This window comes from Ornithodoros turicata, chromosome 1, assembly GCF_037126465.1.
Source record: "Ornithodoros turicata isolate Travis chromosome 1, ASM3712646v1, whole genome shotgun sequence".
In the NCBI taxonomy this organism is placed as follows: domain Eukaryota; kingdom Metazoa; phylum Arthropoda; class Arachnida; order Ixodida; family Argasidae; genus Ornithodoros; species Ornithodoros turicata.
The window spans coordinates 36,449,801-36,464,469 of record NC_088201.1 but is presented as its reverse complement, the minus strand read 5'-3'; the positions used below and the strand labels follow the sequence as shown (position 1 = coordinate 36,464,469).

Here is a 14,669-nt window from a genome sequence, read left to right as displayed (position 1 = left end):
GCTACGTCACAGGTCACTTGCCCGGGGACCATGTTACGTCACGACGTTCCCTGGTTCTCTGATACGCTCTGTTCAACGACTGCAGGATTTTTTGAAAGGGGTGCATAACAAAAGCCTTGCGCGCGCTCTGTATATAACCTGCACTCGATCGTCCTTATTCCGCAAGGACTCATTCTATCCGTTGCAGAGGACGCCGCAGCGGAAAAAAAAAAAGGGGTCACAGAGCTCCTTTAATGTCAATATGTACGTCAGACACACGCCGCGACAAAGGGAAATGACCATGACGTCACCAGGAATGTAGAGTGGCAAAGGACACCGACTCATGCAGCAAGAAAACGAACAGAAAACAATGTTGCTCGTCGCAACAATGTCAGAAAATAGACGATCGAGTTTCATTTAATCAATGTTTTAAATTGTTGATCTACTACAGACGGAACGAACACATATTTATGAATAAGTAGAATAACGTTTGGGAGGCCATGACATCTATAATTATACTTCATGCTCTCTCGGGCTTCCACGACGAGTCTCCACAGTGCTACTTGCTTCAAGTAGATGAATTCAAGTTTCTGCCGGACTGCGGTTGGAACGAGTACTTTAGTTTACAAGCCGTGAAAGAAATGAAAAAATGTGCCAACCAAATTGATGCAGTTCTACTCTCGTATCCCGACTGCAACCACTTGGGTGCTCCTCCATACTCTGGTTGGACACTGTGAACTGAAATGCCCCATATACGCTATACCGTGCCTGTTTACAAGATGGGGCAGATGTTCATGTACGAACTCTTCCAGTCGAGGCACAATATGGATGATTTTACTCTATTTTCACTGGATGATGTCGATGCTGCATTCGATAAAATTGTACAGCTCAAGTACAGTCAGACAGTTGCACTAAAAGGAAAAGGACAGGGCTTATCCATTACTCCACTGCCACATGATTGGTGGTACAATTTGGCGAGTAGTGAAAGATGGCGAAGGGGACATCCTGTACGCTGTTGATTTCAATCACAAGAAGGAGAGGCATCTCAACGGTTGTATTTTGGAACAGATATCTCGACCCTCGCTACTCATCACGGATGCCTTCAATGCCACCTACACACAGGCGCGGAGACGAAAGAGAGATGAGCAACTCATGACAAACATCTTACTCTAGACTCTCCGAAATGGGGGAACGTGCTCGTCTCTGTAGACACAGCTGGAAGAGTGCTGGAACTGGCACATATGCTGGAACAACTGTGGCGTAATCATGACTCTGGCCTGATGGCTTACTCCCTAGCACTGCTGAATAATGTCAGCTACAACGTCGTAGAGTTTGCTAAGTCTCAGGTGGAGTGGGTGAGTGACAAGGTCATGCGGTCCCGGACATGGTACCACACAGTTCGTTCTGTTTCCGGGGACTCGGCGTATCGTCGGCTTCCGTGGGCTCCACCTCACGACATTCGGTGGCCACGTGGACGGTCGTCGACACGCCGTCGGGTCGCCCGATCTCATATCACGTGCACCATGGACGAGACAGCTACATCCCCTGCGGGGATGCGACCCTTCGAGGATCCCACAACCGTTCCAGGCCAGGACCCTGGAGGCGCGACACCCGGCGGACCCTCCAATGCCACTGTCGGAAGAGGAGAGACGTCTTTTATGCCCCACTTGCCAGGTCCCCGAAATACATCGCACCACTCCCCTCAAGAGTGCGCTACACCGCCAGAGCCAGAGCGACGGGGGTGCGAGAGGGGCAGCCGCCCCGGACGCCCTCGAAAGAGAGGGCGCCGAACGGCAGGCCCTGGCAGGTTGGTTGGACAATATAAAGCGGGAATGAAGACAATTTGAATTCACGATCTCGGCAGAGCAAATAAGCGCTTTCTTTTCTTTGCTTACAGGGTTTCTGACGGCAAATGGACAGGTGGGGGGGCTTCAGATTTGCCCTGCCCTGGGCGCAAACTCGCCTCTCGACGGCTCTGTACACCGCCACGAGGTGGCCGAAGAAGACGCGAGGCAGCGTGATGCGCAATCGCTCGAAGCGGCATACACTTCGCCGTCTGCGGCCGGACCTCCTCAACGAGCCGCCCCCACAGGCCGCAGGTCCCGCAGGCGGCGACTTCGTCATCGACATGCCAGGCGATTTTTGAGGGTGGGGGAGTGTGGGGGAAGAAAACGACAAAGACGAGGAGGCTGGAGCGCGAGCTCGTAGGCAACAAAAAGGGATTGCTTCTTAGGGCAGGGCGGTTTTTCGGCACCAGGAAGCCGAAGTGGGAGCTCGGCGGTACTGCTGAGGACACTTGATTACTGTGGACTACACAGGATTGTATGGCTTGTTGGGCAAGTAAACTTGTTGTTCGGCTTCCCTGATTCATGCTTCTCTTCCTTCGGGTCATTGGCAAAGGCTTGGGAACCCATAGGTGGGAGGTTTTCCCATAACGTCAACAACTATGATCATGATCATATGGGCATAAGACAACTATGATCACGAGCGATGCCACAGTGGTCAGTCTGTGAGTCTAGCTTTTCCCAAGGGTTCCTTAACGTGAGCCGCAAGCTCAGGAAACGGCAGACCGTATTTAACGTCCATATAGCGAAAGACGGCGTGTCTAAGCAAGTTGCTGGCGTCCTCAGTCGGGATCGAACCCGCAACTTTGGGTTCAGTAGACAGACGCCAACAGATCTACCTTATCAACTAAGTCAATGGTCTTACTGTTTCTCATGAGGCTCGTTCATGGGAGTTCCGTTGCACCCTCGTCGGTCCGTCTGGCCAGCTCCTTGTCTTCGGGCATCCCTCGTCGTCTTGGTTGGTCGCAGTATCTGAATCATCTGCGACCATATAGCTTCGGTTGCACTGACCCTAGCGCATGTGGAAGGCAAACACGGTGACGAACCTCAAGGTGACGCTGATCCCATGCTATTTTTCAGTAGGACCTCAAGAAATTCGGCCCTGTTTACCTTGTCGAACTTTCCCCAAGCACTTCTCGGCGTAGTTTGGTTAATGACATAGTTTTTTTTCAGAAATGGGAGCCCTTCGTAAGAAGGGCCGAAAATCCTAGGTGTATATCTTTGCAATGTATATAACTGCATACGAGACGTGTGGTCGGTACTACAAAACCGTTCTTTTACGCTTCTCTGCAGGTGACATTGTACGTCTTATATCAGTATGCCATGTGTGTACTTTGTCAGACTGCTCCAGCCATGCTGTTCAAACTGTTGTCGAATTGCGTAACACTTGGCAATTTCATAAAAAAAAAACAGCAAAACTGTATTCATGAGGAACAACAACAGAAACACGGTGATGATGATACGTTCTGCATGAATGATTTTCCCTTGATCGCTGTCAATTATTGCAGCAAGAACAAATATTGTGGCATAATTCATCAGCTACACGATTACGTCATGCTCTTGAGTGTATGGCATTTCCTCTGCTCTTTTCAGTTCATGTACACACATGCACTTCATAGCGTACAAAAACGAAAGTAATAGCTTAGCTTCTCGGAGTAATACATCAGCATACTTGATAGGTTTTCTATGTGCTCCTTTATTTTGGTTCTTCGGGCAAAAAGAGAGACGGGCATTCATAGAGGAAAGCAACTTCCGCAAATGGAAGAAAACTCCCGCAAGAAGCACTGCCAACAATACCACTATAGGAAGCACGGTGCACAGCCACGCCTTTCGCCATCCTTCGCCTAATACTTGTGCAACAGAAAGAGGCGGCGATGACTACATGCCATTGAGAAGCCCCTTCTCAGTTTTGTTTATTTGTCGTTGCTGCCGCTTACTGCTCACGAACATGTATACGACGGTCCTACACATTCTGTTAATTTATATACCGGATATTGTTCGGACATAGAAAGTGTTGAACAGTGATACAAAGAAAGACATCTTCCATCACCAGCGCGTATGAACCGGGCGGATGAACACGTAATTGTCAGCCGGAAAGAGCGTATTAAAGCGCTGCTCCGCGCAAAAAAAAAAAAAAAAAAAAAAACGTATATATATATATATATATATATATGTAAACAAAAACCAATTAATTACTGTAAAAATCACTAAGTGTCGACGCGGGTTTTTCCTGGAACATTTTTAGCTGAAGGTTCCGCTCGGTGAAACAGGGATTCAGAAAGCGTCAGTAGTTCCGAAAGCGAAGTAAAATTCAGAAGTTATGAGTTTTATTTAATTAATGAGCGTATGCAAATGAGCCGCTCACTGCTCAGTTCTTTGCCGATGTCTCAGGAAAGCTCACTGAAAAGGAAGCTTTTCGATAGCGCCACCTGTTTACGAATTATTCAGCCGGGGAACCTTCGTGAAACACCCGGTATATCGCCTGCTCGATAGGTTTGCACACCAAAAGTTTTGGAAACTGCTATAACTCATCCACTTTAAAAAAACTTAAACTAATAGGATATTAATTAGTCTTTCGTCCAGCGGGAGTTCGCACATGATGCACATAAATGATGCAAGTACATACGTCCATAATGTACTGCCTCCCTTTTCTTTTCGTCTGCCTGTAACAGAAATCCTAAAAAGTGCGACATTCACCATTCTTCGTTCCTTGCAAAACATGTCAATAACTCACATTCACACACACTAACCTAGTTCGCTAACTCCTATTGTCGAAGCATCCCATGACCACAATAATAGCAGCATTAATAATCTGTGTCGATTAATTGGTCGGATACGCAGCTGCCCGACTAATGACTTCGTGAAATATATGACCCAGTTTGTAGGCTGCAGTCACTTTCAGTCCGCGCATTCTGTCTCACACAACAGCCTTCAATGTACACCCACATCCGAGAGACCTTGTGTGAGCATTCTCGGCTGCAATCTTGGGGCACCCAAGGGGTTCATGAAAATGTCATCGCTGTAATGAGATTTGTGGTTGTCTTTGCCGCCCGGCAGGCACCAACCGTACGTGCGCTGATTCTTCCGCCGTAGAGCGTTCGTTTCAAGATCACGTGGTCAGCGCTCTCTTCCAGCTGAGTCGGTCTTCGTTGCACATTAGGCGACGAAGACGTTTCTCACAATCAACGCTGCTTTTCCTTTAAGGACGTGAAAGATAATGAGATCGACAAAGCATTTGGGTTTGGGAAGGTGAAAATAACGCAGCTTCCACAGTTGTTAAAGGGGCACTAAAATGCAAAAACAACTTGCTCTCGAATGGAAGTCCGTGTTTCAATTAGTACAAATCAAACAAAATTAGTTCACACAACGCTACCGTTTAGAAGTCGAGAAACGCGTGGTGGTGGCTGCTGAAAGGGCTCGCCGTTGTCGGCCTCACAGATGTGGGCAACGTCACGACTGACGCCCCGGGGGAATGTGCGTCCTGGGCCGACTTCTAAGGGAACTGTGCCGACATATGTCTGAAAACGTCTGAGGAAAACCCCAGACAGCACAGCCGGCACCGGGATTCGAACCGAGGTACCTCCCAGTCTCGGCGTGACATGGCCAGCACGCTAACCACTGAGCCACGGGAGCTGGTGAAGAAGGGAAACGCAATGAAAACAGAGCCGTCTGTGGCGGCAACGAATGGGATCCCCAGGAGGCAAAGATTGTAAACAGTATCCAATGAGACAGCAGGAGAAGCGCGCGCATACCTATCGTGCGTGTGTGGATTTGGAAGGGGTCCGATCGTAGTGTTCCGTATATGCGCGGCATGATGCACAATGCTGCATTTTTCAATACCGATTCACTGAATCGTAGCCCACAACAGTTCTCGCAAATGTTCCGCTGACAACATTTATCTTCACATCCTTCGGACAGCGATGTCAGTCCGCTTTGCAACTCGCACTATGTTTCTAACCGGGTATGCTCCAAGGCGTGGCACGCGCGTGCACGCGCATGTTCGACTAAAACCACGACCTACTAGATTATAACGGCCATGTCATGCTCGGCAACCCCTATGAGGAGCCCGTCCGCACGATCTGCTAGAGGCGCTACTCATCGGCCCGCGAGATCTACATAATGATTGGACAATGAAAATTTAAATTTTGAACGCGCAGAAGCGGACGTAGCAGACGACAGCAACAGCTCCTATGCAAACGCGTAGACTGATGATGATAATCAACTTTAGAAAGAAGCATCTCTCGTGGGACATCCACCACTTGTACAAAAATACTAAGGTAAGCTAAAGTACACAGTACTGTAGAAATTGAGGAAGCAATAACCGGGCCCATGAGTAGCGCCACCGCTAGCCTCCAAAAGCGGCGCTGGGAAGGCGTCCATATGACATGGTCGCTATAATCTACAACTTTTTCCGCGGTTATTAATCCTCTTGTCGCACATTTTACTCCTTATACCATGACATTTAATCCATTTGCCATCCGAATTAATCCTTTCATTATTTTTAATCCTCATTTCGCATAATTTAATCCATTTGTCATGCAATTTAATCAAAGTGACTATGTGTGGGCTACGTGACTTTTTTTTTGTCTTTTGGGACAGTTCCCATGTGTACGGGTATTGCACATGCTTTTCATTAATAATGTGGATTTCTGCACCATAATGGGATACTGTGGGACTGTGAATCTGGATTACGGTATTGCAGGACTATTCCCATGTCTACGAGTTTTACCCATGCCGGTTTTCATTAAAAAACGTGGGTTTCTGCAATGTAATGGGATACTGAGGGACTGTCAGTCTTGATTACGATATTGTGGGGCCATTCCCAGGTCTACGGATATTACTCATGCTTTTATTAAAATCGTGGGTTCCTGCGGGACTGTGTATATGGATTACGATACTGTGGGACTATTCCCATGTGTACGGGTATTACCCATGCTTTTCATTAGATATGCGGGTTTATGCACTGTAATGGGATACTGTGGGACTGTCGAGCTTGATTACGATATCCTGGGACTCTAAGCAAGTCTACGGGTATTCCCCGTGCTTTCCATTAAGAACGTGTTTTTCTTACTGTAATTGGATACTGTGGGGCCGTCAATCTGGATTACAATATTGTGGGACTATTTCCATGTCTATGGGTATTACCCGTGCTTTTCATTCAAAATGCAGGTTTCTGCAGTATAACGGGATACTGTGGGACTGTCTATCTGGTGTAGGATATTGTGGGACTATTGCCATGTGTGCGGGTATTACCCATGCTTTTCATTAAATATGTGGGTTTCTGCACTGTAATGGGATACTGTGGGACTGTCAATCTTGATTACGATATCCTGGGACTATAAGCATGTCTATGCGTATTCCCCGTGCTTTTCATCAAAAACGCGGGGTTTTGCACTAATGGGATACTGCGGGACTGCCAATATGGATTACGGTATTTTGGGACAATCCCCATGTCTACGGGTATTGCACATGCTTTTTATTAATAATGCGGGCTTCTGCACCATCATGGGATACTGTGGGACTGTCAATCTGGATTACGGTATTGTGGGACCATTCCCATGTCTACGAATTTTACCCATGGTTTTCATTAAAAACGCGGGTTTCTGCACTGTAATGGGATACTGTGGGACTGTCAGTCTCGATTACGATATTGCGGGGTCATTCCCAGGTCTATGGGTTTTACCCATGGTTTTCATCGGAAACGCCGGTTGCTGCGCTATAATGAGATACTGCGGGACTGTCTATCTGGATTACGATATTGCGGGACTATTTCCATGTCTACGGGTATTACCCATGCTTTTCATTCAAAATGCGGGTTTCTGCACTCTAATGGAATACTGTGGGACTGTCTATCTGGATTACGACATTGTTGGACTATACCGATGTCTACGGGTATTACCCATCCTTTTCATTAAAAACGCGGGGTTTTGCACTGTAATGGGATACTGTGGGACTGTCTGTCTGGATTGTGGTGTTGTGAGGCTATTCCTATGTCTACGGGTTTTGCCTATGGTTTTCATTAAAAACTCGGGTTTCTGCACTGTAATGGGATACTCTTGGACTGTCAATTTGGATTGCGATATTGTGGGACTATTCCTATGTCTACGGGTATTACTCGTGCTTTTCATTCAAAGTGCGGGTTTCTGTACTATAATGGGATGCCGTGGCACTGTGAATATCGATTACGATATTGTGGCGCTATTCCCAGTCTACGGGCATTACCCATGCTTTTCATTAAAAATACGGGTTTCTGTACCGTAACGGGATACTTTGGGACCGTCAACCTTGCTTACGATATTGTGGGACTACTCCCATGTGTGCGGGTTTTACCCATGGTGTTCATTAAAAACGCGGGTTTTTGCACTATAATGAGATACTGCGGGACCGTCTATGTGGATCATGATATTGTGGGACTATTTCCGTGTCTATGGTATTATCCATGCTTTTCATTCAAAATGCGGGTTTCTGTAGTATAACGGGATACTGTGGGACTGTCTATCTGGTTTAGAATATTGTGGGACTATTCCCATGTGATCGGGTATTACCCATGCTTTTCATTAAATATGCGGGTTTCTGCACTGTAATGGGATACTGTGATCCAGATAGACAGTCCCATAGTATCCCACTACAGTGCAGAAACCCCCATGCTGAATGAAAAGCATGGGTAATACCCGTAGACGTGGGAATAGCCCCACAATATCGTAGTCAAGACTGACAGTCCCACAGTATCCCATTACAGTGCAGAAACCCGCGTTTTTAATGAAACCAGGGGTGAAATCCGTAGACATGGGAATAGTCCTACAATACCGTAATCCAGGTTGACAGTCCCGCAGTATCCCACTATGGTGCGGAAACCCGCATTTTGAATGAAACGCATGGGTAATACCCGTATACATGGCAATAGTCCCAGGATATGGTAATCAAGATCGACAGTCCCACAGTACCCCATTACAGTGCAGAATCCCGCGTTTTTAATCAAATCATTTGTAATACCTGTAGACATGGGAATAGTCCCACAATACCGTAATAAAGATTAACAGTCCCTCAGTATCCCATTAGTGCAAAAACTCGCGTTTTTAATTAAAAGCACGGGGAATACCCATAGACATGCATATAGTCCCAGGGTATCGTAATCAAGATTGACAGTCCCACAGTATCCCATTATATCCCCATATTTAATGAAAAACATGGGTAATACCCACACACATGGAAATAGTCCCACAATATCCTAAACCAGATAGACAGTTCCAGAGTATCCCGTTATACTGCAGAAACCCGCATTTTGAATGAAAAGCATGGGTCATACCCATAGACATGGAAATAGTCCCATAATATCGTAATCCAGATTGACGGTCCCACAGTATCCCATTACAGTGCGAAAAACGCGTTAATGGAAAGCACGGGGAATACGCGAAGGCTTGCTTATAGTCCCAGGATATCGTAATCGAGATCGACAGTCCCACGGTATCCCATTACAGTGTAGAAACCCGCATATCTAATGGAAAGCATGGGTAATACCCGTACACATGGGAATAGTCCCACAGTATCGTAATCCATATGCACAGTCCCACAGTATCCCATTACAATGCAGAAACCAACGTTTTTAATAAAAGCATGAGTAATATCCGTAGACATGGGAATACCGTATCCAGATTGACAGTCCCACAGTATCCCATTATGGTGCAGAAACCCACGTTTTTAATGAAAAGCATGTGCAGTACCCGTACACATGGGAATTTTCACAAAATACAAAAAAAGTCACGTAGCCCACACATAGTCACTTGGATTAAATTATGTAAAATGAGGATTAAAAATAATGAAGGGAGGATTAATTCGGATGGCAAAAGGATTAAATGGCATAAGGATTAAAATGTACGACAAAAGGAGTAATAACGGCGGAAAAAGCTGTAAGTAGGTCGTGACTAAAACACCGATGCACGAGCTGAAGCGTCGTTCACCGCTTAGCAAGAAAGAGTCCGGTATAAAGGCGCAGATATAGTCCGACGTAACTGTGCTGCGCGTACGCGCGCTGCACAGTTGCGCTACGCCGGGGGAAATCACACCCTCTATAGTCTAGTGGCTAGCGCGGCCGGCGGCATTCAACGCGCTAGGACGTCGGTCGCGCAGAATAGACCATGTTCTATTTTTCGCTGACCGTGCTCGCGCAGTCAGATCAGCGCAGTCGCAGTCGCGCTGCTGCATTCACAGCGACTTTGCGCATGCGCAACGGTCGCAGGCCACTGCTGACGCGCGTCTGACTATAAACGCATATTTCCCGGATCGCTTGCTTTGCGTGTCTGACTTCGGCTGTCGCTGACTGTGACGCCATAAACGTTGGACTATATCTGCACCTTAACTATTATTGTAGCTTCGAAACGGAATCAGAGTTTTGAATTATAGCAAGTACGAAATTAACATAGCGTGTAACGTAATTTGAAGTGAACTTGTTTTTGCATTTTAGTGCCCCTTTAACGGGATCCTTCTTCAAGTCACCTGCTTGGATATTAACTAAACGAATTTGAAAGATCAGCGCTGCTTCCGCGGCTGCAGAAGCTCCAACGGCGTGACGTCACTGCGTAAGCGAAGAAGTGAGAGGGCGGCGCGCAGAGAAGGAAAGGCGCCGTCCAGACGCCCCGTAACACTATGAGACGTCCGCACGGCCACGGCATTCCTTTTCTCAGAGGAGTGACATCATTGGACGGTTACAAAATGAAGTTTTCTCGTATTTTCCAGAGAGGGAATTCCGGCATACTCTCAACACCCGGCGTCTGCTCTTGTCGTGTATTCCGTCGAATAACAGTGAAACACCACCAGTACTTCGCGTGGGCTTTTCGATACCGTGGTCAGTGGTCCGCGAGGAATTAAATGACACTATCGTTTCCAAATCGACTGGAACGGATGCGACCGTCCCTTTCAAGCAGAACGGCTTGTTTAAGATTTTTTGTTAGCGCCGTAAAAATGAAGAACCGTAAACACTTCATAACAGTCTCATTGGCTTTTAAACTCAGTGGTGTTCACAGATATCCTTCCATCTGTACAGAAGCAGCCGGAAGTTTACCTTTAAAGATGCTGGTAATCATTGCAACGTTCGAAGTATGTACTTGTGAGGGACGTATGGATATCGCCCAAAATACCATTGGGCAATGGCAAACAGAACGAGGCTCCTTCGGCTAAATTCGTCCATACCCACACCTACGAGGCAAAGCAAAATGTACTCCGGGCATACGTCACCAACATCTCGCTCGTTGGCGTCGTGCTGACTGGGAGGTGGTGGGTTCGAATCCTACCACCGGCTGTGCTGTCTGAGGTTTTCCCTGGGTTTTCCGAAGACTTTCCAGACGAATGTCGGCACAGTTCCCCCTGAAGCCGGCCCAGGACGCATACTAACCCCCCTGTCACCCCACTCCTTCCTGCTGTCCTCTCTCCATCTGTCCACATCTGTACGCCGCTCATAGCCACAGTTGCTTCGGGGCGCTAACACGGAAGCAAATAATAAATAAAAAATACGTCACCAACAGCATGGAACAATATGTCAACTCTGCTTATGCATGAGAAAGCATCGCCCACGCTACGTTTGCTATTTAGTACGATATAAGATTGAACAAATAGTTCAGAAAGCTGCTGTCCCAATTGAATACTTACGAGAATGGGTCTCCAAACATCATGTTGGGCGCGAAGGTTGGGCATCAGAGTCGGAGCGAACGAGAAAATATCCATCGTTTCTAGACCTTCCACGAATACAGCCTTGTGCGTTTAATATAACTAATCCGTCATGAAATGAGGGCGCCCATCAATGAAGACAAAGATAGGACTTCGTTTTTCGTTATTCCTTCCATCTTTTTTGAGTCGATCGAAAAGACTAGACGTTCTAGAGAGAGAATTTGCCGAAAATGGGATTCGGCATCATTGACCCACAAACTCCACTCTCTCCACTATTCTCGAAACATTTATTTCACTTTCGAACTATTTCTGCCACTTTTGATGACTTCTATTCTAGCAGGAAGTGGTACGACAAGTCAATTAGATAATGATTCAAAATGGGGTTTCGATTTAAATTTATAATCGATATAAGCCACTAGCCTCTTTTTGGTACTGTAGTTTTCTCTGCATTGCCCGCATTGCCAACCTTTCAGGGCTACGCTACAGTGTGTTTAAATCAGCTGAACTCTCGCCCTCTCGCTAGCACGAAGATGCTTGGTCCGTGGTCAAATCCAGCTGACCAACGCAATGCACTAAAAGCACTATACACTGACCATTCTGGACAACGTAGGACTTTGCAGTCCTCACTCCGAGGCTCATCATTATATTTTCACGAAGTTACCTTGAGCAACGGGGTAAAGTACATTTTTTCGCGATGAGACACCCCAGTCATCATCATCGAAGTAAAGTGTTGTTGGTGTTTTCCTTTCTTTCTTTCTTTCTTTCTTTCTTTCTCTGTGAGGCATACGACAAAATAATGGACCGGGTCGCGGCTCATCGTCAGCCCATGGGCGTACCGACAGGAGGGCAAGGGGGGGGAGGGGGGGCCGTGTCCCCACCCCCTGAAACTCCGAGGTCGCTTGTGAAAATGGTGCGCTCTTCAGTTATAGGTCGTAATGGTTATTCTCAAATGTCATGGTAGGAACCTCTGACTACCCACACAGTGCACAGCGTCCGCCTTCAGAAAAAGATGTGGTAGGGGAGTGGGGGTTTGCACTCTTGCCCCCCCCCCCCGCCCCCATGGAAGCGCTTCCCCCTCCCCGGAAAAAATCTTGGGAAGGCCCATATGCGTCAGCAGTATATGGAATATAAGGTTGCAGTGTTCGTGCTGCGTATTTTAACTTTACACATCCTCCCCCCTAGTGCTGGTGTACCTGTGCAGCAAAGCTATATATGTATATCAGGGTATGGTGCGATGCAGCAGAAAAACACGGACCCAATGGTTAAAAAAGGAGCAGAACCGGACGGCTGCAAACTCTCAACTGGATTTATTGGCACTAGAAACAAGTAAATAACAAACAGAAACAAAAACATGTTAAGAGAAAGTAGAATCATATCGCACAAGAATGCGTACCTGGGAACAACACGTCAACCTTATTAGGAAGACAATAACAAATGGCAACACATGTCAAACAGGGGAAACTCGAGCAGCACAGTTTCGTCAACCTTGGTAGAGATAATCCTGTTCATGGTCGGTGAGCTCTAGTAGTTTATCCAGAACCGCAAGCTTTTGGGGGGGGGGGGGGTTGCAAAAAATTTGGGGTGCAGTTACATTGTAACAATAGTACACAGGAAAACATTTCGGGGGTGTTGCCAAACATTTCGAGATGTGTTGGGGGGCTCTGGATAAACCACTGGTGAGCACGACTGAAGGCGTGCTAACACATGTGTCTGCGTAGTCCATGATAAAGAAGGCTTCCACTATCTCTCTTACTCTTTGGTCAGTGTGTCAATATAACACATGTGTACCTTCAAAAATGGGGCACACAAACAGTCTCAGAAATGCAACCCCAGATGCCCCGAAGGGGAGCCAGCAGTTCCCCTTCGGTTCTCATTCTGCTGCGATATGATTCTACTTTGTGTATATATTTACCTGTTTCTAGCGCCAATAGATCCAGTTGAGAGCTTGCAGCCGTCCTGTTCTGTTCCTTTTTTGAACTCTTGTGTGCTTCTTTTTTCTTCTTTTTTTTTCTTTTTTTTTTTTTTGCTGCATCGTACCATACCATGATCAGTCACCAACTACCCCAACTCATACCTGTTGTGAACTATATGCAGATACAGGAATGTATTATCAGATGAGACTTCGGAGGCAAGACAGCCAATTGTAAAGAGACAATTTAAGAGACGATGGTACTAAACTGATGCCCTCTGACGAACCTCACCGCAGCGTGGGGGCAAGGGACACTTTGGAGCTATCGACCGGTATTAAGATTGAAGTGCCCGAAGGATAATTCCGTGGAATCTCCGGGCCGGAAACTCTAGCTGTCATTCGCTCAACGAAGATGGTGTCCGAGTTCCACGGATCGGGTAGGAAAGTGTAAAATTCCACAAATAACCAACAATAAGGTCGGCCACACAGCTAAACCGCATTAACCAGGTTGCACCTTACATAAACAACGTGGTACGATAACAAGTAGTTATGATGCACGAGAAGATAATTCACAATTCATGGCTTTCGTCGCGAGACAACCATGACCATGAACGACGTGACAGTGGTGCGGATTAATTTTGCCCACTTGGGGGTCCTTTAACATTAGCCGAAACCTCAGGCGGGGGGGGGGGGGGGGGGGGGCAGACGACACACCGTATTTTCCCAAGCAGCAAAATGTACTGAAAGTCGCGTGCAATAGGGGTGGACGGGTAGGTGGAAGGCCTTGAACAGACTCGTGAAACTAAGGAACATCGATAAGACACATACCGTCCACCCCTATTGCACTCGACTTTCAGTACATTGTGCTGTGCTGCTTGGGTTACGTCCCTCGCGGAAGACGGCGTGTCTAGGCAACCTACACCCTACTACCAGGTTGCTGGCGTCCTCGGCTGGGATCGAACCCGATCGAAACTAGATAGAAAAATTTTCACGATAACAGTACCGAAGACATGATAAGCCAATCGCCCTGTTTCTTTGAAGCGGGTGACATTACGTGGCTGAACTTGCATTTGACAGCACAGTTTACCTATGTGGTTTTCGTGAAGTCCTTCATGTATAGAGTGCTTGTTGAAGCTACTCTGACGGGAGGACCTTCTAACGCCACCCATTCAAACGTTGCCGGCCTGCACACTGCTGACGTAGGCCCAATAAGGCCGAAACAGCTGTCCAGTGCTGGTATGGCGACACTACACTTATAAATTCATACATTACGTGCA

General features: G+C 47.0%; 2 protein-coding genes across 2 annotated transcripts in view; both read left to right on the top strand.

Moving 5' to 3' along the window:
- LOC135398288 (lutropin-choriogonadotropic hormone receptor-like) overlaps nt 1-14,669 on the top strand; it is an 87,233-nt gene that overhangs the window by 14,616 nt on the left and 57,948 nt on the right. The gene's annotated exons all lie outside the window — the stretch shown is intronic.
- On the top strand, nt 480-1,826 carry LOC135378351 (cleavage and polyadenylation specificity factor subunit 2-like). The gene is given in 5 exon segments (XM_064611366.1): nt 480-698; nt 700-738; nt 741-928; nt 930-1,162; nt 1,165-1,826. Coding segments are annotated over 5 exon segments (1,341 nt in total).